The 24078-nt window shown below is 51.5% G+C and overlaps 1 protein-coding gene and 1 gene segment (V, D, J or C); both read right to left on the bottom strand.

The window, feature by feature from the left end:
* The window catches only part of LOC117885520, a 297171-nt gene that overhangs the window by 152888 nt on the left and 120205 nt on the right, over window positions 1-24078 (bottom strand). The gene's annotated exons all lie outside the window — the stretch shown is intronic.
* The window catches only part of LOC117885743, a 115782-nt gene continuing 110447 nt past the window's right edge, over window positions 18744-24078 (bottom strand). Inside the window, 1 exon segment of the V gene segment in view lies at window positions 18744-19278. Within this exon segment, the coding sequence occupies window positions 18908-19278 (371 nt within the window).

The following is a 24078-nucleotide window of genomic DNA, read 5'->3' as shown; positions in this document are numbered from 1 at the left end:
CATTTTTCCTGGCTCCCAAGCTGAACCGCTGGAACGAATTTGAAACTGAAATAAGAGAGTGCACAAACAAAAGTGGCATCCATTTAACTAAACTGATTTATATTAATTCAGAGTAATTGATATTTGTAGACTAGTCCCCAGGGAGCGACAGCTGTTGATTCTTTAAGGTCACCGTGCCAAGATTCTCAGGACTGTTTAGCACAGAAGGAGTCTATTTGGGGAGAGGAGGGAGTGGAAAGGGGAAGCAGAAGATGTCCCTTCATTTCCATCTAGTGCAAATTTCTTGTGTTTGTGTTTCCCTTTCTCTAGACAGATAAATTACAGCAAGATAGAGGCCAGAAAGTCTGGTCAGAATCCATGTCCCATTGATTTGCACAGGTCCCTGCTTTGCTCTGTGTCACTGTGTCTGCCTGGCGCAGTAATAGGTGGCGGTGCCTACACCTGCCAGGGAGCGGAGCTGCAGGGAGAACTGGTAAATTAACTGATAAATTAATTCTGGTTGTAGGTGGAGATCTCTCTGGGGCCTGGCCCTTTTCATCAGGCGAAACTCAGGATTCTGATTTGTCTGGTAGCCCGGGGGGGTGGGTGGGAGGGGCAGTCACAGAGCCTAATAAATGGCCAGATTTTAAAAGGTATTTCAACGGGAATTATTAGGCGCCCAAATACCTTTAAAAATCTGGCTCTAAGTGATTTGCCTCATGTCTTGCAGAGCAATAAACAGGACAGATGCGCCTCTGGCCAGCTCCTAATCCCCGAATCACACTTCCTCCCGGCCAATGAAGATTCGAGCTAATTAGGAAACAGCAACTGGCAATTTGTCAGGATTGGAAACGAGCTATCGGTGCAAAGGGGGAAGATCTCAGGCGCCTTGGGAGAGGGCAGGGAGGTTGTAACAGGGAAGAGACGTAGCCGCCTCATTCGGGGGGGACTCTCCCCTCCCGGGATCTTGTCATGGCGTGTATCACTGTGGGTCCCACCTGGTGCAGTAATAGGTGGTGGTGTCCGCAGCGGTCAGGGAGCGGAGCTGCAGGTAATACTCATTCTTGGCATCATCTTTGCCGATGTTCGCTCGGGTTTGCAGGTCGGGGGTGTAGTTTGTGCTCCCGGAGAAATGGATGCGCCCTACCCATTGCAGCCCTCGGCCGGGGAGTTCGCACACCCAGTTCCACCAGGTGTGGGTAGCGATGGAGTCCCCCGACATGGTACAAGTCACTGTGAGAGACTCTCCGGGCTTCACCTCTCCCAGGGCAGACGGGACCGGCTGGATCTGTGAACGGACACCTTGGCAAAGGAGAGAAAAGGAGAAGTGACGCTCCACGCTGCACTGCGGGCAGGGAGGAGAGCAGGGGCTGCGCGTCCCCGAGATACTCACAGAAGGGAGCTGCCAAGAGGCAGAAAAGAAACCCCAGCAGCAGCAACGCCATTTCTGCGAGGTGTGGGAGGAAGGGGATACCCCGCAGCAGGAAGAAATGGGCCAGCGCGGCGCGGTGCCTGAGGCTCGCAGGATCCGGGGTTGGTGTTTAGCAGGGCAGGGATTTGCATGTGGGTTTCGCCCAGCTGGGATGGAAGGTGAACGGGCAGGGCAGGGTGGGCTGTGACTTGACCGGAATCCCCTCGTTGCACAGGCCTGCGTCTTACACGGGGTGAGAGACAGAATTCCTGTATTTGTGGGGCTTGGGGCCATCTCGCTAAGTGACACCAAACACTTTTACATATAGTCAGTACACTGCCATGGAGCTTAAAACCCGTTAGCTCTCCCTCCTACTCGGCTGACCCCTCAGTCTGAGCGCCGAGACCTGCGCGAACCCCTGCTGGGGTCCGTGGGTTGCTGCCCCGGCTGAGCCTGCGTGGAATAAGATCGGTTTTTTCTTGACATAGGTGTGATTGTTTGGGTGTAGCGGCCCCCTGCTTGGTGGAACGTGTGTGACTGTATCTGTGTGTCCCTGCGGCCTGTTATTGGAAGGACAAAGAGCAACTGAGAGTGTAAACGCGTGTGTGTTTGTGTCTGAGTGTGCTCTTGACTTAAGAAAATAGGACCTTGCAAATATGCATTTGTGTGTGTGTGTTGCTTGTGCATCAGTATTCAAGTAGATGTTATAATAATAAAACCTTGCCGAGCAGCCCATAACACCGTCAGTGCTGCCTGCCAGGTCACCCTGCGCTGCCGTACAGCCAGTGGGGCTCAGGGAGACGCCCCGGGAGAGAGCGCCATGAAATACCCCTTCAAGGGTTAGCCCGGCTTCCCCCTTCTTCTCTCCCTCCCCCGCCCCCTTGGGAACGAATCTGAGCCGGCAGAAATCCTTTCATTCAGGCACAACTTTTTAAAGCTAATGACCCGACCTCTGATCAAGTGGCCGTGTCGGGATTAGCCCCCGTCGGACAGCAGGCAATTCTCCAGCGCGCTCCTCACCCATGTCAGGGAATGATCTGGGGAACGTCAGGCTCATTTGAAAGGAGGGAAAGGAGCAGAAAGCGCTCGGAAGCAGCAGCCCAGCTCCTAGTAAGACTGAACTACGGAGCGTGCCCAGGAAAGCCCAGGGCTGTCTCAGGAGATAACTGTCCCCTGTTGAGGGCTCTCGCTCAGCCTCCGACCGCGGCTGCACAACCCTGTAGCCTTCCTTCAAGAGACCCAGGCGTGACATGGGGCAGCAAAGCTCGTGGTGATTTAAGCCTTTGGAAATGTCCCTCTCTAGTCTGTATTTCCCCTCCACACATATCCCAGGCACACGAGTTACTCCGGCGCTCTAGTGGCCCATGGGGCTTTTCAGCTCCTCTGTCTCAATAAGAAATTCAGGCAGATACACCCGGCTCCAGCAGATTCAGATGCAGTCATTGCCCAATGCTGCATCAGTACCGCACCCAGTCAAACAAACAAAACAACAAACATTGCAAAGTGCAAACGTGTAAAAGCCAAAAAGTGTGTGTGTGTGTGTGTGGAGGGGGGGGGGGGGGCGGCCAATTTTTTTTTTTGCTTGTGGAGGCAAAAGACCTAGAGCCGGCCCTGCACGCAGGGATCAGTTCTGGGTCTGGTTCTGTTCAATGTCTTCATCAGTGATTTAGATAATGGCATAAAGAGGACACTTCTAAAGTTTGTGGATCATACCAATCTGGGAGGGGTTGCAAGTGCTTGGAGGATAGGATTATAATTTGAAATGATCTGGAGAAACTGGAGAAATGGTCTGAAGTAAATAGGATGAGGACAAATGCCAATTACTCCACTTAGGAAGGAACAATCAGTAGCACACATACAGAATGGGAAATGACTGCCTAGGAAGGAGAACTGCGGAAAGGGATCTGGGGGTCATAGGGGATCACAAGCTTGATATGAGTCAACAATGTAATACTGTTAAAAAAAGCGAACATCATTCTGGGATCTATTAGCAGGAGTGTTGTAAACAAGCCACTTAATTCTCCCGCTCTGCTCCACACTGATTGGGCATCAACTGAAATATTGTTTCCGGTTCTGGGCGTCACATTTCAGGAAAGATGTGGACAAATTAGAAAAAGTCCAGAGAAGAGCAACAAAAATAACTAAAAGTCTAGAAAACATGACCTATGAGGGAAGATTGAAAAAAATCGAGTTTGTTTAGTCTGGAGAAAAGACGACTGAAGGGGACGTAATAACAGTTGGTAAGTACATAAAAGGAGGAGTACAAGGAGGAGGGTGACAAATTATTCTCTTTAACCTCTGAGGATAGGACAAGAAGCAATGGGCTTAAATTGCATCAAGGGAGGTTTGACATTAGGAAAAACTTCCAAACTGTCAGGGTTGTTAAGCACTGGAATAAATTTCCCAGGGATGTTGTGGAATCTCCGTCCCTGGAGATTTTTAAGAGCAAGTTGGACAAACACCTGTCAGGGATGGTCTAGATAACACTGAATCCTGCCATGAGTGCAGGGGACCGGACTAGATGACCTCTCGAGGTCCCTTCCAATCCCAGGGTTCTATGATTCTCTATATAGATATTGAGCTCTGAAACCTGAGGACTGATTTGTTTTTCACTCTGGTTGTAGATCCCGTTCCTGTGCCCAGTGCTGGATTGTTTGTGGAAGTGCTGCCCCCACGCGGTGCATGGGAGAAGTTTGGTTCTGCCGCACGGGTTTTTGTATTAGCCCTGATGGGATTCCCCTCACTGTGAGTGTCTCCCGTACAGTAATACCGTGCGGTGTCCTCGGGCTTCAGGCTGTTCATCTGCAGGTACAACAGGCTATTGGGATTGTCTCCGGAGATGGTGAATCGCCCTTTTACCGAGTCACTGTAGTGTATGCTGGAGCTGTAAATGTAGGCGACCCACTCCAGTCCTTTCGCGGGAGCCTGGCGAACCCAGCTCATCCCATAGGTGCTGAAGGTGAACCCAGAGGCTTTGCAGGAGAGGCGGAGAGAGTCTCCGGGCTTTTTCACATCCCCTCCGGACTCCACCAGTGACTGGGACCAGGCACCTGGGAATAAAGACAGGTTGTAAATATCGGTATAAAAACAGCGGTAACACAATATCCTTCTAACTGTGCAAGTTATTCAGAGGAGGAAAATACCTTCCAAAGTTGCTACAGCGAAAATTACAAGGAGCAAAATGTTCATGTTTCCTGCTGTTCAAGGGGACTGGCTGGTAACTGCACAGACCCAGGGGCTGAGGATTGTGTCTCCGGGTGCAGCCTGTCAGAGAGAAGCACAGATTTAAACAGGAAACTGTCTCCCTCATTTGCATGCCCCGCTTTATAAGAGACACACACTCCTGCTGCCAGTGATCTGACTGACTCGCCCTAGGGCTCCGGGTGCAGGAGTCAGTCTCTCCCGGCCTGTGTGTCTGTGCAGTGCCGGGCACAGGGCGCTGGGATCCTCCTGACACTTTCGGACCCCTGGGAGGAATGACCAGCTCCCTGCAGTGACTGTATTTCCTCACCCAGGAACTGAGGGCCTGGCTATTGTGAGGTGATATTGGGGATTGGGGGGACTCAGCTCTGGTCAGGGGAGTCAGTGTCTGGGGAGGGGTCACGTCCCAGGGATCCATTGGGCTGGGCCACCCGCTGGAGAGGGAAGATTTCCCATGGCGCTGGGAGGGATTTGGGGGAAGCCCCTTTCCCTTCCCAGCAGTGACCGACTACATTGAAATGATCCATGACACTAGGGATGTGATCTGAGCAAGCCTGGCTCGTGCTTTGGGCCAGGTCTGGGGCCCGCCTGTGGGTACAGGTGGGAGAAGCTGGGCGGGGGGGGAGTCTGAGGACAGAGTTAAGATTTTGCAGTGGAGCCTCCCTGGGATTCATTGGCGGAGAGCAGCGTCTCTGGGACTCCCTCTTTAGGGGAGAGTCGAGGGAGGATTCAGGCAGCACTGAAGGGAGATTATTATTCACAATTGTGTGAGAACCTGAGAGAAGAGAAGCATCTTCAGACTGATCTAAAGCACTGAATTTATCCATGGTGTAAAATTTAGCCCAGGAGTTCTTACACCCTTGGATGATAAAAACACTCAGGTCTGTAACGGAGCTTTGGGAAAGGACGATGAGCTGTAGTGTCCCCTTTGTAGAGGTGGATAAACTGAGACACAGAGACGGAAGCTGATTTGCCCAAGGTCTGTTGGCTGTTGGGAGAAAAGCCAGGTCCCTTGAGGCCCAGCCAGCACATTGTTGTAGCCAACACATGACACTGCCTGGAACCTGTTAATACAGCACTTAAAAAATCATTAGAGCACCAGGACTTACACAGGAGCCTCCCTTGATCCCAGCAGAGTGCCCTGAACACTGGGCTATAGACTCATTCTCATTCACACTTTGTCTTGCTCTCGCGTCCAAAGACTATTAAAGGATTCTGTAACAAGTACAACCACCTCGACTGCAGATATATGGAGATGAGTCCCCCGAAAACCTAGCCCAGTGGCTGGGCTCTCTCCTGGGAGGTACAAGATCTACCTTGAACTCCAGTCTCTGTCTCAGGCAGAGTGGGGTAGAGAGTCAGGGGGCTTAATTCATGGCTGTAATTTCCAGTGGAGCCAGGTACCTGTAGGCAGGCATTATAATAAGGAACCTTAGGGTATGTCTACACTACGAAATTAGGTCGATTTTATAGAAGTCGATCTTCAGAAATCTATTTTATACAGTCGATTGCTTATGTCCCCACTAAGCACATTAAGTCAGTGGAGTGCATCCTCACTATTGTGGTTAGCTTCGACTTACGGAGCGGTGCACTGTGGGTAGCTATCCCACAGTTCCTGCAGTCTCCACTGCCCATTGGAATTCTGGGTTAAGCTCCCAATGCCTGATGGGGCAAAAACATTGTCATGGGTGGTTTTGGGTACATGTCGTCAGTGTCCCATCCCTCCCACCCTCCCTCCGTGAAAGCAACGGCAGTCAATCATTTCACACCTTTTTTCCTGTGTTACCCATGCAGATGCCATAGCATGACAAGCATGGAGCCCGCTCAGCTCACCGCTGCTGTTGTGACCATTGTAAACACCTTGCGCATTATCCTGTAGTATGTGCAGAACCTGGCTAAGAGACGCCAGCACGAAGATGATTGTGAGGAGGACATGGACACAGACGTTCCTGAAAGCACGGGCTGTTGCAATTGGGATATCGTGGTGGCAGTGGGGCAGGTTGATACAGTGGAATGCCATTTCTGGACCCGGCAAACAAGCACAGGCTGGTGGGACCGCATAGTGTTGCAGGTATGGGATGATTCCCAGTGGCTGCGAAACTTTGTGAGTTGTTCTCCCCCACCCTGAAGCACAGGAATACCAAGATGAGAGCTGCCCTGATAGTTGAGAAGTGAGTGGTGATAGCCCTGTGGAAGCTTGCAACGCCAGACAGCTACCGGTCAGTCGGGAATCAATTTGGAGTGGGCAAATCTACTGTGGGGACTGTTGTGATCCAAGTAGCCAATGCAATCACTCATGTTCTGTTATCAAGGGCAGTGACTCTGGGAAATGTGCAGGTAGTGGATGGCTTTGCTGCAATGGGGTTCCCTAACTGTGGTGGGGTGATAGATGGAACCCATATCCCTATCTTGGCACCGGACAACCTTGCCAACCAGTACGTGAACCGAAAGGGGTACTTCTCAATGGTGCTTCAAGCACTCGTGGATCACAAGGGACATTTCACTGACATCAATGTGGGATGGCTGGGAAAGGTGCATGATGCTCGCATCTTATGGAACTCCAGGCTGTTCGAGCACCTGCAAGAAGGGACTTACTTCCCAGACCAGAAAATTACTGTTGGGGATGTTGAAATGCCAAAAGTGATTCTTGGGGACCCAGCCTACCCCTTGCTCCCATGGCTCATGAAGCCGTACACAGGCAGCCTGGACAGTAGTAAGGAGCAGTTCAACTGTAGGCTGAGCAAGTGCAGAACGGTGGTAGAATGTTCCTTTGGACATTTAAAAGTGCGCTGGCGCTGTTTGATGTCTAGGTTAGACCTCAGCACAATCAACATTCCCATTGTTATTGCTGCTTGCTGCGTGCTCCATATCTGTGAGAGTAAGGGGGAGATGTTTATGGTGAGGTGGGAGGTTGAGACAAATCACCTGGCGGCCGATTTTGAGCAGCCAGACACCAGGGCGATTAGAAGAGCACAGCAAGGCATGCTGCGCATCAGACAGGCTTTGAAAACCAGTTTCATGACTGGCTAGGCTTCGGTGTGACAGTTGCGTGTGTTTCTCCTTGATGCAAACCCACCCCCTTTGTTGATTTTAATTTCCTGTAAGCAAACCACCCTCCACTCTTTGATCACAGCTGGCAAAGGAAATAAAGTAACTATTGTTTTGAAACCATACATTCTTTCTTTATTAATTAAAAAAAAATGAGATAACTGACAAGGTAGCCCGGGTGGGGTGGGGTGGGGGAGGAGGGAAGGACAAGGCCACATTGCTTATTGTAGACACTCTACAAATCAAAACTGTTTGAATGACAGCCTTCTGTTGCTTGGGCCATCCTCTGGAGTGAAGTGGCTGAGTGCCCGGAGCCTTCCGCCCCATGCGTTCTTGGGTGTCTGGGTGAGGCAGGGCTGCCCAGAGGATTCAGGGGGCCTGGGGCAAAGCAATTTTGGGGCCCCTTCCATAAAAAAAGTTGCAATACTATAGAATACTATATTCTCATGGGGGTCCCTGTGGGGCCCAGGGAAAATCGCCCCACTTGCCCCCCCCCCGGCGGCCCAGGGAAAAATAAACATTTAAAAACCTTCCGCATCTCAGCACAAACCCAGTTTTGAGAAAACTTCTTTTCAAGTCACCTTTACAAGGTATCACTGGTTCTCAGCATCAGCTAGTGCTAAAAGGCACTAAAGCTCATTAAAAGGGTTGGACAAATATTTTCCGTCAAAACTTTTTTGGGATCAAAAACTAGGGGTTTTTAAAAAGCAGAAAAAAATCACAGACAATTTCTGCTTTCCTTCAAAATTTATTGTGGGTTTTTTAATTGAAAAGCTGAAATTAGTCTGCCAAAACCTGAACATGGTTTGGGGTTTCAGAAGTGTGTGGCCAAATATTTGCTGCTTGCTGTGTTTGATTGTTTAAAGAAACAATAAAAAAATTCTGCTTAAAAAAAATCCAAAACTTTTGAACCACCTCAGCTTGTGACCAAACGCCTGAGCCCATCCAGTCAGAGATTTGTCCAGGTTTCTGATACTCTGCTGGCTTCCTTCACTCATATCTGTCTCCATAACTTCGGGTTCATTTAGGTTAGAACATAAGAACATAAGAACAGCCGTACTGGGTCAGACCAAAGGTCCATCCAGCCCAGTATCCTGTCTACCGACAGTGGCCAATGCCAAGTGCCCCTGAGGGAGTGAACCTAACAGGCAATGATCAAGTAATCTCTCTCCTGCCATCCATCTCCACCCTCTGATAAACAGAGGATAGGGACACCATTCCTTACCCATCCTGGCTAATACACATTAATGGACTTAACCTCCATGAATGTATCTGTTTCCTAGAGACTGGCTCCATGGGGTCCCTCACAAACTGGAGACGGTTACTGTGGGTTTGTCTTTAGTATAGCTTATGTACATACTCCATGAACTGAGCATTTGAGCTCGTTCCAGAATCTGGGATGAGCCTATGTTGTGAAAACTGAAATGCTCAAAATAGCACATGCCTGTGAATGGACACAGGGTGTTAAAATTAAATTAACCCAGGGGGTCTCAAACTGGGGGTTGGGACCCCTCAGGGAGTCACAAGGTTATTACTGGGGGTCGCGAGCTGTCAGCCTCCACCTCAAATCCTGCTTTGCCTCCAGCATTTATAATAGTGTTAAATATATTAAAAAGTGTTTTTAATTTATAAGGGGGGGGGTCGCACTTAGCGGTTTGCTGTGCGAAAGGGGTCACCAGTACAAAAGTTTGAGAACCACTGAATTAACCCCTCTGGAGCCTCGGGGAATGCAGGGGAGGGGAGTCTCCCTTGGTAGGGTTGGGAAGGAGGTAGGTGGTGTAGGATATTGCTCTTCTCATGGGATCCCTCCCCCATGGCTCTCTTGGCTCTATCACTGTTAATCTAAAGTGGCTAATTTGAAATGAAGCTCCCCTGCCCTGACATGAATCTCCCTATGGCACTGAAATTAAGTGTAGACTATAATTTGGCATTTGAGAGGTGAAAGGGATGGTAGCCCTAATGGAAAAGAGAACAGCTTGGCTCTGTGTGTTAAATATCTGTCTGCAAGCCTCAAACCGCTGAATGAGCTTTAGGGTAGGGAAGCTGTGCCTCGCCAAACAGCCTGGCCCTGCCCCCTAGCCGACCCCCACCCACTTCCTGCCCCCCGACTACCCCCCTCAGAATCACCAACCCATCCTGCTCCTTGTCCTCTCACCACCACCCCCAACCACCACCCCGGGACCCCACCCCCCACCAACCCCCCTGTCCCCTGACTGCCCCGACCCCTATCCACCCCCCCCGCCGAGTCCTGACAGACCCCTGGAATGCCCACGATCCAACCCCCCCTCCCCGTCCCCTGACCACCCCCCCCAGAACCCCTCCCATCGCTCGGCCCAGAGCTCGCAGCCCCGCCCCCTTACCACACGGCTCTGAGCGGGGAGGAGCTCAGGCCCCCCTGGAGCCAAGCGGCTGCAGCTCTGTCCAGGGCTCGCGCGCTGAGGGAGGGATATGCCCTGTTCCACCCCCTTTCCCCAGGCTCCGTCCCTACCTCTCTCTGCCTCCTCTACGGAGCAGTCACCACGCTGCGCTCGGCTCTGCTCCGCTCCCCCTTGCAAGGGCCATCCCGGCAGGGAGAGGGAGGAGGAGGTGGAGGGGCCGGAAAGCACCAGGCTGGGGGAAGAAGCGGGCGGAGGGAAGCGTGGCTGCCCAGGACCAAGCTTCCGCCTCCTGCCCCCACAGGGGAGAGCGGTGGGCGGGGGGGCTGAGTGGGGTGGGGGGCCGGGACCCCCCCACCGCTCTCCCCTGCGGGGGCAGGCAGAAGCTTGGTCCTGCGGCAGCCACGCTCCCCCCCCGCCGCTTCTTCCCCCAGCGTGGCGCTTCCCAGCCCCTCCTCCCCTCCGCCTCCTGCTCTCCCCGGGCAGGCAGCAGCGTGCCACTCAGCATCGGCTCGCCTGCCGTGGGTTGCCGACCCCTGGTCTACACAAACATGCAGAGACACACACAGGAAAACAGATCGACACCTCCACCTGTCCCTGTCCGCCTAACCCTGCGCATCTGTGAATCGGTCCCTGCCTCTTCCTAGAACCACTGAAATACAAACCACTCACTGTATTCTGGCAGTAGCTGGACACGATTCCTGGGGCAGCTACAGGACAATTGGGCGCTGAGAGACTGGGGGCTTCTGGGGGCAGTTTTAACAATAGCTCTGGGGATGTTTGTCCTGTTCTAGCCACTGTGTGTTTCTGGGCGGGGGCTCAAATTACCCTTGTCACTCTGGCCTCACTTTGCAGTTTATCAGCCACTTCCCCTTTGTATCAGTCCCTACTTTGCTCTGTGTCACTGTTCATGTCTGTCTGGCTCAGGAAGAGGTGGTGGTGTCTTCAGCTGTCAGTGAGCTGACCAAGGGGAGAACTGGTTCTTGGAAGTGTCTCCAGAGATGGTGGTTTAGCGTTGGAAAGACGGGGCATAGCCTGTGCTCACACCACTGTCTGCAACTACCTAAGCCGCCCACTCCAGCCCTTTCCCAGTGGGCTGCCAGATCCCATCCAGCTCGTACTGCAGAGTCGTGATGGAGAACCCGGAGTCAGCGCAGGTCACTGTGAGGGTCTCTCCGCCTTTGCTGGTCCCGTGCCGGACTGGACCAGCTGCACCTCAGAGAGGACACCTGGGAAAATCAAAGCAGAGCAAAGAGAGAATTAGCAACCAAAGAACTCTACGGATCTGTCCCCAATTCCCCCACTGCGCCATAGACACTCACAGGTGAGGGCAGAGAACAGGGAAAGAAAAAGCAACAGAGATTCCATTCTCATTTCCATGCAATGAGGGAAACTCCCCAGAGGGCAGGACCGGGCAGTTCTGTGTCTAGGGAGAGACTGGGGCTCCCAGAACCAGGAGTTTGTATTTAAATAGGAATCCCCCGGGGCAGGCGCTCGGTACATGGCGATGTCCTCTCAGGGATAGATGTCCTCTTTACACCCGGAGAGACCGTGCGCTCAGGTCAGCAAAGGACCAGGGATGGCTGTTTGAGGGTAGGAAGGTGGGTCCAGAGGACAGTTACCAGAACCTGGACTCAGGAGAACCCCCTGGGCCAGGCATTTCCACACAGATTTCATCCAGTGAGTATAAACTAGCAGGGAGACCTCTAGCTAGTCCGGGCTGTCTGCTGGGTAGGAGAGACACAGCCCCCTTCATCTCTTAGGGTGTGACCCACAGGCCGGGGCAGTCAATGGGTTTCTCTCCATTGGAGCCGTGGCTACTGCAGACTGTGCTGGGCAAACGGAATCAGTACAAGCCATGTTCAGACTCTGCCAATAGGAACAAAGCTCCTGGGAACATCTGAGGGGGGAGGAGTCGCAGCTGCAGGGGGAGGGAGAGGCTGGTTTCAGAGACCAGAGACTGAGAAACAGCTCTAGTTAAAAGGGAGGAACTGAGCATGGAGAGAAGATGCCTCTTCTGGGGTGTCTCAGCCTGAGAGCTGGGGCTGCAGCAGCCCTGAAGGGAGATGTACAATAGAGGGGGATGGAACAGTTTTGTTTGTAGACGCCACCATCTGGAGTGAGCCATGACCAATGTCTTGTTCCCTGCAGGCTACAATGGAAATGGTAAATTACAGCACCAGAGAGGCCCGAACCTCTGTGTTGAATCCACTTTCCCTAAGGCTGCATCTACACTACAGAGTTAGGCTGACGCAAGTTACGCCGGTGATCATAAACCACAATAATTGCATCGCTTGTGTGCGTTCACACGCCGCTCCCTGTGTCGGCAGAGCAGGTCCACAGCTGGTTCTCTAGCACTGACAGAGAGAGCAGTGCATCATGGGTAACTATCCCACTGTGCAACTCACCCCCTGCTGCTGTTGCTAGGAACTGTGGGAATAGGGAATGGATCACAGACTGCAGTGCATCATGGGTGCAGGCTCACTGTCACATGATGCAGATCTTTCTCTCCCATCATTCCGTGGGTTTCCGACTATGTTTTGTGCCATTTTCAACAGCCCCTGTAAACTGGGCACCCGCCATTTCTGCGTGAAATCATGGATCCAGCCCCGCTCTCCAGGCTGGGGATAAGGGTTAGGAACACGGGGGGCTGATCACGCAGTATTTCATGAGCTGCGAATCTGAACAGGAATTATTGTATTAGCCTCCCCCTGCCCTGCTTTACTCTCTGTCACCAGCACAGTAACACGTGGGAGCAGAACTGCGGGGAGAACTGGTGTGGGACCACACGGGGGGGGAAATGCAGCACCTCAGTTTAGGTGCTTGCCTATAGAAGAAACGCTTGGTGTTGGGGGGGAAGGGGGAAAACTGCTGCCCCCTACTGGACAGAATGAGACTCTCACACACACAGGCAAACAGACAGACCCAGGGGTCCTGAGTGATTTTTGTGTAACTGTTTTGCCATGAATCTGTCTCTGCCTGTTACTATAATAAACGTAATGTAACAACTGACACATTTCTCAGTAAGTTTGCAAAGCTTCCCGTGGCCGCGGAAAGGTAAATAGTGTCCAGAGAAACTGGGTGGCAGCTGGAGGCATTTTTAACCGATATCTATTAGTATGTGGGTTGTTCATATTCAATCTACTGTGTGTGTCTTTATCTCTGAGGGCTCAGCTATCCCTGCTTCTCTGGCCTCACTTGGTTGCTTAGAACCAACTTCCCCTTTTTCTACCAGTCCCGCTTTGCTCTGTGTCGCTGTGTGTCTGTGGCTGCCTGGTGCAGTAATAGGCGGCGGTGTCTGCAGCTGTCAGCGAGCGGAGCTGCAGGGAGAACTGGTTCTTGGCGGTGTCTGCAGAGATGGTGATTCGGCCTTGGAGAGACAGGGCGTAGCTTGTGCTCCCGCTATGCGGGTACACATACCCCATCCACTCCAGCCCTTTCCCGGGGGCTGCCGGACCCAGTGCCAAGCGTAGTTGCTGTCAGTGATGGATACACCTGAGACAGCGCAGGTCAGGGTGAGGGTCTCTCCGGGCTTCACCATTCCCAGGCCGGACTGGACCAGCTGCACCTGGGAGAGAACACCTGGAAAAAGGAAACAAAGTGAGGAAAGTATTACCACCGAACAAATCTATGGTTCATTCCCCCACTGCCCCATAGACACTTACAGGGGGGGTTGAGAGCAGGGAAAGGAAAAGCAACAGAGATTTCATTCTCATTTCCATGCAATGAGGGAAACTCCCCAGCGGGCAGGACCGGGCAGTTCTGTGTCTGGGGAGAGACTGAGGCGCCTAGAACCAGAGGTTTGTATTTAAACAGCAACCCCCTGGGGAGGGATTTGCATGCGGGTTTCACCCAGCAGATATAAGGCGACAGGGAGAAGTCTAGGTAAGGAGTATTGTCTGGTGGAGTCGACAGAAACATGTCTTCAGCATGTCTTGGCTGGGATGGAGAAGTCACTAAACTTTTCATCTTTCCATGTCTGCTGTGCCGTTACATTTTTTGATTTCTCTTTCACATAATTCCCGTGGCACTTCAGATCATGCCGACCCACATTTTCACTGAATTTGTGTATCACAACAGAATTTTGGGACAGTTTATTGTGGGACATTAGTCAGACGTTGCTCTGGTAGGGCATGCGGCAGAGAGAAATTACCTAAAGTTGGTTTTGTTTAATACAACATTTTATGTATTGTGTTCATATTCTATTCACTTTGGGGGAGTCTATAAGGGAGTGTGTATGTGTGTGTGTGTGTGTGTGTGTGTGTGTGAAAGACAGGGAGAGAGAAAGAGAGAGAGAAGTTTTTGTTGTTATCTGGTGTTCATATTTGATTTACTGCATCAGTCTCTCTCTGTGTGTGTGTGGAGGGATATCACTGTGTATGAGTTGTTGTTCATGTGAATGTGCGTGTCACAGCCAGGATCCAACGCTCCATCTAAAACTGGTTTCACTGCACTGCATAGAATCATCTGCCCTCTTTTTTGGCAGTTAGAGCATTAAATAACGTTAAAAATCTGGTCCTAAGGAGGAATCCGACACAGCACAGATCAATGTGAGGTTCTCCCCATGAGAACATAAGCACAGCCACATTGGGTCAGACCAAAGGTGCATCTAGCCCAGTGTCCTGTCTGCGGACAGGGGCCAATGCCAGGTGCTTCAAAGGGAATGAACAGAGCAGGCAACCACTGAGTGATCCATCCCCCCTTATCCAGTCCCAGTTTCTGGCAGTCAGAGGTTTAAGGACACCCAGAGCATGGGGTCGCATCCATGCCCACCTTGGCTAGTAGCCATTGATAGACCTGTCCTCCATGAACTTATCTAACTCTCTCTCTCTGTGTATGGGTGTGACAGACTACTGCCTCCTAATGGAGAAAATCAGAGTTGTTCTCCCTCCCTCCCTCTCTCTGAGTGTGCGTGCGTGCGCGCCCGTCACTCTCTTCCCAAGGCAAAGACCGCGACCTTCCCGGTGTCTGAATGCTTGTGTTTTTCACTAACGGTCCCTGGTGAAGAGGAAGAGTCCAGTTCTGTGTGCGTTTGTGAAACATGCTCTCTCTTTCTCTCTGTGTGCCGCCCCCTAATGGAGGTAGTGACATCGTCTCACTTTGTGTCCGTTTATACCTTTGTGTACAGAGAACACACACACACACACACACAGTGTGTTGACTTTTTCTTTCTCTTTATATCCATTTAATCTTTCCATCTCTGTGCCGTTACATTATTTTATTTCTGTTTGACATAATTTCCCTGGGACATCAGATTATGCAGACCCACATTTTGACTGAATTTGTGTATCACAACAGAAATGTGGGACAGTGTATTGTGGGACATTAGGCAGACCTTGCTCTGGATAGGAGATGTGGTAGAGAGAAATTACCTGAAGTGTGTTTCGTTTAATACAAATTTTTATGTATTTTGTTCATATTTGATTCACTTTGAGTGAGTCTGTGGATGTGTTTGTGTGTGAGAGAGTTTTTTTATTTGTGGGATATGGTGTTGATATTCGATTTACTATCGGGGGCGGGGGGGGATCATTGTGCAGGAGTTTGTGTTCGTGTGAATGCGTGTGTTACAGCCAGGATCCAACACACCGTCTAAAACTGGTCTCGCTGCACTGCATAGAATCCTCTGCCCCTTTTTCAGGAGTTGTGACACTATGCCCCATATTCTTCATAGAATATTGTTCTAATATGATTATAGCATAAATATGATCTATTTTGTGCAAGATAAGGCACGTGAGGTATAATGGGAAAGGTTGTGATTTGCTGAATATGATTATTGTGTTTGTATAATTTCTGTACCTGAAGTTAGGAATATTGACTATACAGCTGTACTACAAAAGTCTTTGCACAAAAGTCTTTGCCCACCAGATAGAATGCAATCAGTCTGGCTGGCTAGCTGGGGACTAGTCAATGGACCCTTAGGGAGAACAATATGTCTTTGGAGATGCTAGTCTCCCACCTTCCTGGGATGCTACAAATGGCCTTTGACTCGTGGCTTCTTTGACACTGCAGGGTCATGTGATCATGTCACCGGGTAATGGACTCCATGGTAGAATACCAGTATTTTCCACTGAGCTGTGGTGCGGGGAGGAACCATTCTGGAAAACAAAGGGTTCCCACCATATGTAAACCTATTTAAGGCAGGGGAGTGACTTAATCAGTGTTCATTCTCCACTGAATCCAGCCCCAGGATGACTGCTGAAAACATCTAAGAAACAAGACCGAAGGCAGGGTGGTGAGGACTGAATCCAGGCTGGAAAGGTGTCAGGACTGTGAAAGAAATACCAGGAGTTTTAAACTGCAATCTAGAGCAGCTTGCCTTCAAGAATCTCTACAATCTGCCTAAAGCAACATTTAGGGTGAGGAATTATTATTTGTAACCAGTTTCTTTAGTATTTTAAGCTTAGTTTGCATGTTTGTTTCATTTGCTAGGTAATCTGCTTTGATCTGTTTACTATTCCTTATAATCACTTAAAATCTATCTTTTGTACTTAATAAACTTATTTTTGTTTTCTCTAAAACCAATTTGTGGAATTCATAACTGGGGGCAAAAAGCTGTGCAAATCTTCCTCCACATTGAGAGAGGGAGCGAATGTCAATGATCTTACACTGTGCAGTTCTTTGTGCAGCGCAAGATGACACAATTTTGGGTTTACACTTCGGGAGGGGGGTGTGCACGTGAATGCTGGGCAATTCCCTAGCTGAGTGCTCCCCTTGCAGAGCTGATTCCAGTGTCTGTGTGTTATGCTTATAAGAAGCACACGGGATCTTTTTCAGGGGAAAAGGCAATACGCCGTGTTTATTGGAAATACAGCAATTAGCATATGCATTCAGTCACACACACAGCATCCCGCCAGTCGATGTTATAGTTACCAGTCGAGAGTCTGGCTCAATCTAGTGGCCAGCTAGGTTGATCACAGGCAGATAGGAGCCAGGTTCTGTTGGTCGCAACACGATGCTCTGGGGAAGTCTTAGCAAGACGAACCCAACGTTTCATGGCAAGGCCCCCTGTTTATATAGTGATTTTCCTTCATTGGGACCAATGAGTTTTGCACTGTCATGCTGTAATCAATTGTCATTTGATGAGTGCTTGTTTTCTTAAATTGTTCTTCTCATCCTTTATCTTGTTCTTTCATTAAGTCTCTCAGGGAGTTATCCCATGCTGGTTTCGATCACAGCTATCTTGTCCCCATTGATAGGTGCCTGTCTCGTCTTTAGAGTCGTCAATCTGCCCTCCTCTGGGTGGGGGGAGATAAGAGAGAATGTTCTTTTTCTTGGCGGTGGAATTCCATTCTGCTTGGGAGCAGCGCCCCCATCTGGCCGCATCCAGAGCTGCAGCTGCTGCTGCTTAGAAAAGGCCTCATGCATGGCTGGCGGGTTGTGGGAGTGACGCCCGAGTGGGACGGGGGGTGTTTGTAGATGGGGACTGGGCAGGGGGAGAGACGAGCTGAGTTACCCACTTTCTCTCAGGCAGTGTCTGGCAGAGACCAGATCTGAACCCGAATCTCCTTAACCCAGCCCCGCGCCTTTCCCCTAATCCTACCCTTCCTCCCATAACTGACTGCAGCGGAAGGGATGAATTTTGGAGGTGCTGGGCCCCGACAGCTCTCACTGAGTTCAGGCAGAGCAGTGCCCGCTTAGCACCTCTGACATGGGCTCCTACTCCGGTTCTGAGTTTGGGAGTGTGAATTGTTCGATGCCCAGCGAGTCACAGGGAGCCGGATTCCCAGAAGTGGATAATCGCCCACATCTGTGACTGGGGTCACTCAGAGATACAGGCGCTGAGCATCTTTTGGAAACCAGGCCCAGAGTATCTCACCATTCATGTAACCATCACCCCTGTCTCGGTGAGTCCCTGGGTGCACATTTCAGTGCGCAGCACGAGGAAGCAGAGTCCACCTCCTGAGTGTTGTACACCGGGGTGGGGGGCAGGTGTGTGGCTAATGTGAAATTTGCAGATATGGGTGGGGCTTTGGAACAGTCTTTAAGGGAATTGGGATCCCCAAACCCACTGGATTTGGGCGCGTTTTGAATAGTTGATATCATTTGAGTGGGGTTGGAAAGAGAATTTGGAAATAAATCCCATGGTTGTAAAGAGGCAGATGCTCACATAAAACGCAGGAGGAACCAGCAAAGGGGAAGCAAGAGGATTCAGAAAGTGAAGCAGGGATTTGGGTAAAGGGGGCCTGGGCCCGGGACGGGAGGGTGAGGGCCAGCTCTCTCTGTCTGGGTCTCTAGCTAAGAGGCCAGGCCGTCTAACTGGGAGAGGAAGAAAGGTTGGATTTGCCCAAGTAACACCAGCAAACAGCTCTCAGGGCACGAGGGAGGCCGGGAAGTTGGCAGACAGGAAAGCGGCAGCTTCTGGGCTGTATCCAAAGGAGTCCTGTGATTGGTCAGGGTCGGGGCTGCCTGGGACACACACTGGATAGGGGGCAGAATATGGCTGGCGGGGATATTAAACCTTCTCCTTCGGGACTTGAACCAGTGATAGTCAAACCTCAGGGGTTAAGGAGCCGAATTAGTGACCAACATTACCCGAAAGAGCCACAGTGGTGTGAATGATGGGAAATGTTTAGTGTGTGTCTACACATAGAGATACACACTAAATATATTGAATAGATACACATAAATATGTGTATATTGTATTTGTATTGATATTTGAATATCGATAGCTATCAAACCTCCCACAGCGATGGGAACGCGACCTGCCGGTGCTTGTCTGATTGATCCCCCCTGGGGGGCCGTGAGATGGGATCTCTGTGTGTCCGTGTTACCAGGAGCTGAGTGAGGAGACGAGGAATTTTCCCTCCCCGATTTCCACCTCCTAAACCCCTTGTGACCAGTGTCTCACCCTGCTTCTAATGGAGACGTGAGTGTGACAGGGCCCCGAGTGACTCTAGACAATCCGCTTCCCCTTTTTGTACCAGCCCCGCTTTGCTCTGTGTCGCTGTGTGTCTCTGGCACAGTAATACTTGGCGGTGTCTGCAGCTGTGAGGGAGGCCAGCTGCAGGGAGAACTGGTTCTTGGCGGTGTCCGAAGAGATGGTGGTCCGGCTTTGGAGAGACGCGGCAAACCACTTTCTCCCGTCGTGTGGGTATATACGTGCTACCCATTCCAGCCCTTTCCCGGGGGGCTGCCGGATCCAGCTCCAGGCGTAGCTGCTGCTAGTGATGGAAACACCCGAGACAACGCAGGTCAGTGCGAGGGTCTCTCCGGGCTTCACCACCCCCGGGCCAGACTGGACCAGCTGCACCTGAGAGATGACACCTGGGGAAAGAGAAACAAAACATGGAGGAAATTCGTCACCGAATGAATCTGTGCATCTGTCCCCAATTCTCCCGCTGTCCGATAGACACTCACAGGTGAAGGTGGAGAACAAGGAAAGGAAAAGCCACAGAGATTTCATTCTCCTTTTTGTAAAATGAGGGAAATTCCCCAGCGGACAGGACCGGGCAGTTCTGTGTCTGGGGAGAGACTGAGACTCCTAGAACCAGGGGTTGGTATTTAACAGGAACCCCCCAGGGCAGGGATTTGCATGCAGGTTCCCCAGCGGGTATAAAGGGAGGGACACCGCCAGGCAGGGAGCGCTGTCTGTTGGAAGCAGAGTCACACATCCCCTTCCTGTCAGCGGTGGCCCAAAGTCAAGTCACCTTCATTGGAGCCCTTCAGGGAAGCAAGGGACTGTGGATCGGGTCCCTACACTGGGGGGTTTGAATCCAGCCTTCCAGCCGCGCCTGCTGCCGAATGCCCCAGGCAGAGCTGAACAATAGAAACGAGAGAGAGGAGATGTCCAGAGACGTGAGACTCTCCTGGGAGTGTTGGATGGGGAAGGAGCCGCAGCTGTGGGGAGCCAGTGGCTGGTTCCAGGCACCACAGTGTGAGGAACCGCTTCAGGGAAAGGGAGAGAGCTGGGCACGGAGGGACTGTGCGGGTTGTGGGCTCTGTCAGAGTAAAGGCCGTGACGGCAGTAACCCAGGGACAGTCTAGAGCACACGCTCGGGGGAAACGCATCACCCTAGTGCCCGGTGCTTTTCCTGTAGCAGAGACACCTGTGAGGGGGAGAGACAGTGTGAGAGAGACACACTGCTGTGCGCTGCTGTGGGGAGTGAAACTTGCTCTGTGTGTAGGTGTGTGTGAGGCTGAACCCAGACAGTCCCTTACCCTGGCCTGTAAAGTGTCCGGTGACTCCCTTCCAAGCTCTGCGGTTCGGGACATTGCTGAGAAAAGCAGGGAATGGCTCAGGGACAGGCAATAGTCAGGGGCCATACACTGTGCTCTTTCTGTCAAACGCCGGGACGTCCTCGGAGAAGAGACAAAATGCTGCTCATGACCCAGAGGAGAAAGGGGACAAACTAGAGTGGAGTAAGGTACCTTTACACTGGCATAACCTCATCCAAAGTCGGCCTTGCACTGTTATAGCTACACGGGTGAAAACATTATACTCCGAACTCAAGCAGTGAGATAGATATAAATGGGCCCAGGGAAATGACCCTCTCATGGGAATTTTATTAATTAATGGAGATATCTCATCTCTTAGAAACGGACGGGACCTTGAAAGGTTATCAAGTCCAGCCCCCTGCCTTCACTAGCAGGACCAGGTACTGATTTTGCCCCAGATCCCTAAGTGGCACCTTCAAGGATTGAACTCACAACCCTAGGGTTACCATATTTTGAGTGTTCAAAAAGAGGACAGTCCACGGGGCCCCGGCCCCGCCCCAACTCCACCCCTTCCCCACAATCCCCGCCCCAACTCCGCCCCCTCCCCTGCTTCCCGCGAACATTTGATTCGCGGGAAGCCTGAAGCAGGCAGCAGGTAAGCTGGGGTGGGTGGGGGGAGGAGGCGTGGCCCAGTCTGGCCCCCCCCCCCCGGCGTCTCCAGCCTGGCTCGGCTCAGGCCCTGGGGTGCCAGCCCCGGCCCGCCCAGCACTGCCGGCCTGGCCCAGCACCCCCCAGCCCGGCCCCTGGCCCAGCCCCCGGCTCAGCACCGCCGGCCCGGCCCCCGGCCCGGCCCCCGGCTCAGCACCGGCTCAGCACCGCTAGCCCAGCCCCCGGCCCCTGGCTCAGCACCGCCGGCCCAGCGCCCGGCCCCCGGCTCAGCACCGGCCCCCGGCTCAGCATCACTAGCCCGGTCTCCGGCCCCTGGCTCAGCACCGCCGGCCCAGCGCCCGGCCCCTGGCTCAGCACCGGCCCCCGGCTCAGCACCGCTAGCCCAGCCCCCGGCTCAGCACCGCCGGCCCAGCGCCCGGCCCCTGGCTCAGCACCGCCGGCCCGGCGCCCGGCCCCCGGCCCAGCACCGCCGGGCCCAACCCGGCCCCCAGCCCAGCACCCCGGGCCCCGCATGTCCCGATTTTCCCAGACATGTTCGGCTTTTTGGGATTTCCCCCCGGACGGGGATTTGAGGCCCAAAAAGCCGGACATGTCCGGGAAAATCCGGACGTATGGTAACCCTACACCCTGGGTTGAGCAGGCCAATGCTCAAACCACTGAGCTATCTCTCCCCCTGATGTCAGATGGGGAAGGAGCAGCAGCTGAATGTGGGGGAAGGGCGGGTTTAGGCCGCAGAGCCTGAAAAGCAGCTGTGGTGAGAGGGCAGGAAAAGGGAATGGAGAGAAGATGCAGCCTCTGGGCTTTGTCAGGACCCAGGCTGTGGTGGCAGGACACAGGGCAGAATCTGACCCGCAGGCCGGGGAGAAACCCAGCGCCGTATTACTAGGTGTGTTTCATGTAGAAGAACTGCCTGGGAGTGAGGGTGGGTGGGAGAAACACTGCTGCCCCCTAAGGCAGGAATGAGATGTGTTGTGCTGATTTTCGTTTCGGTTTGCTTGTGTCAGTGCTACCTTCTACTGCAGGGGCCGGCAAACGTTTTGGCCTGAGAGCCGCATCGGGTTTCTGAAATTGTCTGGAGGGCCGGTTAGGGGAGGCTGTGCCTCCCCAAACAGCCAGGCTTGGCTGGCCCCTGCCCCTTATCCGACCCCTCCTGCTTCTGACCCCCTGACGGCCCCCTGGGACTCCTGTCCCATCCAACCCCCTCCTGTGCCCTGACAGCCCGCAGAACCCCCACACCTGACTGTAGAAGAAATCAGGGAGCGGCGCCCCTGGGCCCTGAGTGATTTTGTGTAACTCTACATTTCCATTAATCTTCCCCTGCCTGTTCATGCAACCATTGTAATGAAAACAAATACATGTATTTTCTCAGGGAGTTTGACGAGATCCTGTGGTAGCTGAAAGGCAAACGGTGGGCAGGAAAAGGGGGTAAGTTCTGGATTCTCTGGGGAAAATCTATTCATATATTTTTTTCATATTCAATTTACTGTGGGTCTCTCTCTCTGGGTGGCTTAACTGTCTCTGTAACTCTGACCTCACTATTGTTTACTGGCCTCATCTTTTTTGTATGAGTCCCTTCTTTGCTCTCTGTCACAGTAATAGGTGGCCATAGAATCATAGAATGTCAGGGTTGGAAGGGACCTCAGGAGATCATATCTAATCCAACCACCTGCCCAAAGCAGGACCAATTGCCAGGCAGATTTTTGCCCCAAATCCCTAAATGGCACCCTCAAGAATTGAACTCACAAGCCTGGGTTTAGCAGTCCAATGCGCAAACCACTGAGTTATCCCTCCCCCCTCAGGAAACGTTGCTGCAGGTGGTGTCCAAACACTGAAGGTTAAACAGAAGGTGTGAGCCTGAATTCTTGTGTTAATTATTATAATTCAATGGCTTTTTCCCCCAGACAGACCTAAGGGAGTTAGGCAGCCAAATCTCATTGAATGTAAAATTCCATTGAGTTTTCATGTAATTTCATTTCATTTGCAATCACATTGGGAACATTTCAGTAATTTTCATAGATTCATAGATATTAAGGCCAGATGGGACTACCAAGGGATCCCATCATCTAGCCTGACCTGCTTAACACAAGGCATTAAACCTCACCCGATGATTCCTGCAACAAGCCCATAAGTAATCTTTGAGGTTTAGTATCTGATTTAGTAAAACCTGTGTGTGGCACAGATTATCATCCACCTTCCTCTGAGAGACAAAGTGAGTGAAATAATATCTGTGATTGGACCAACTTCTGTTGATGAAAGAGACAAGCTGTCTGGCTACACAGAGGTCTTCTTCAGGTCTGACCTTTTCCAGACCTGCAGAGAAGCTCTGTGTTTCTCAAACACGTGTCTCTTTCACCATTAGAAGTTGTTTCAGTAGCAGATATTACCTCACCCACCTTGCGTATCTTAATATTTTTGGGACCATCAGGGCTACAACAACACTGCAAACAACCTTCCTCTGAAGCATCAGCTACCGTTGGAGTAGGATACCGGATTAGCTGGACCTCAAGTCTCATCTGAGATCTAATCATGTTTCTATGAGAGAGAAAAAAACTCACTTGTTCCTTTACAGAGTTCTGGAATACAAGAGCATTCTCATTCTCTCTCGCTTTCTCTCTGCTTGTATCACTGCTTGTATCACTGCTCCCCCTACTGGAGGGAATGAGATCTGGTGTGTATGTGTGTATGTGTGTGTACACTTTCTACACTCACAGGGATGATGATGTAAATAACGATGTGATTCCAATCCCATTGAGATTAACCGTATCGACTTTCTGTATGTGGACACTCTTACACTTTGGTTATAAACTTTGCTTCCAGCATTTTTCCTGGCTCCCAAGCTGAACCGCTGGAACGAATTTGAAACTGAAATAAGAGAGTGCACAAACAAAAGTGGCATCCATTTAACTAAACTGATTTATATTAATTCAGAGTAATTGATATTTGTAGACTAGTCCCCAGGGAGCGACAGCTGTTGATTCTTTAAGGTCACCGTGCCAAGATTCTCAGGACTGTTTAGCACAGAAGGAGTCTATTTGGGGAGAGGAGGGAGTGGAAAGGGGAAGCAGAAGATGTCCCTTCATTTCCATCTAGTGCAAATTTCTTGTGTTTGTGTTTCCCTTTCTCTAGACAGATAAATTACAGCAAGATAGAGGCCAGAAAGTCTGGTCAGAATCCATGTCCCATTGATTTGCACAGGTCCCTGCTTTGCTCTGTGTCACTGTGTCTGCCTGGCGCAGTAAT

This window comes from Trachemys scripta, chromosome 12, assembly GCF_013100865.1.
Source record: "Trachemys scripta elegans isolate TJP31775 chromosome 12, CAS_Tse_1.0, whole genome shotgun sequence".
In the NCBI taxonomy this organism is placed as follows: domain Eukaryota; kingdom Metazoa; phylum Chordata; order Testudines; family Emydidae; genus Trachemys; species Trachemys scripta.
The sequence above is the reverse complement of the archived record's forward strand: the minus strand, read 5'-3'. Positions and strand labels throughout refer to the sequence as shown.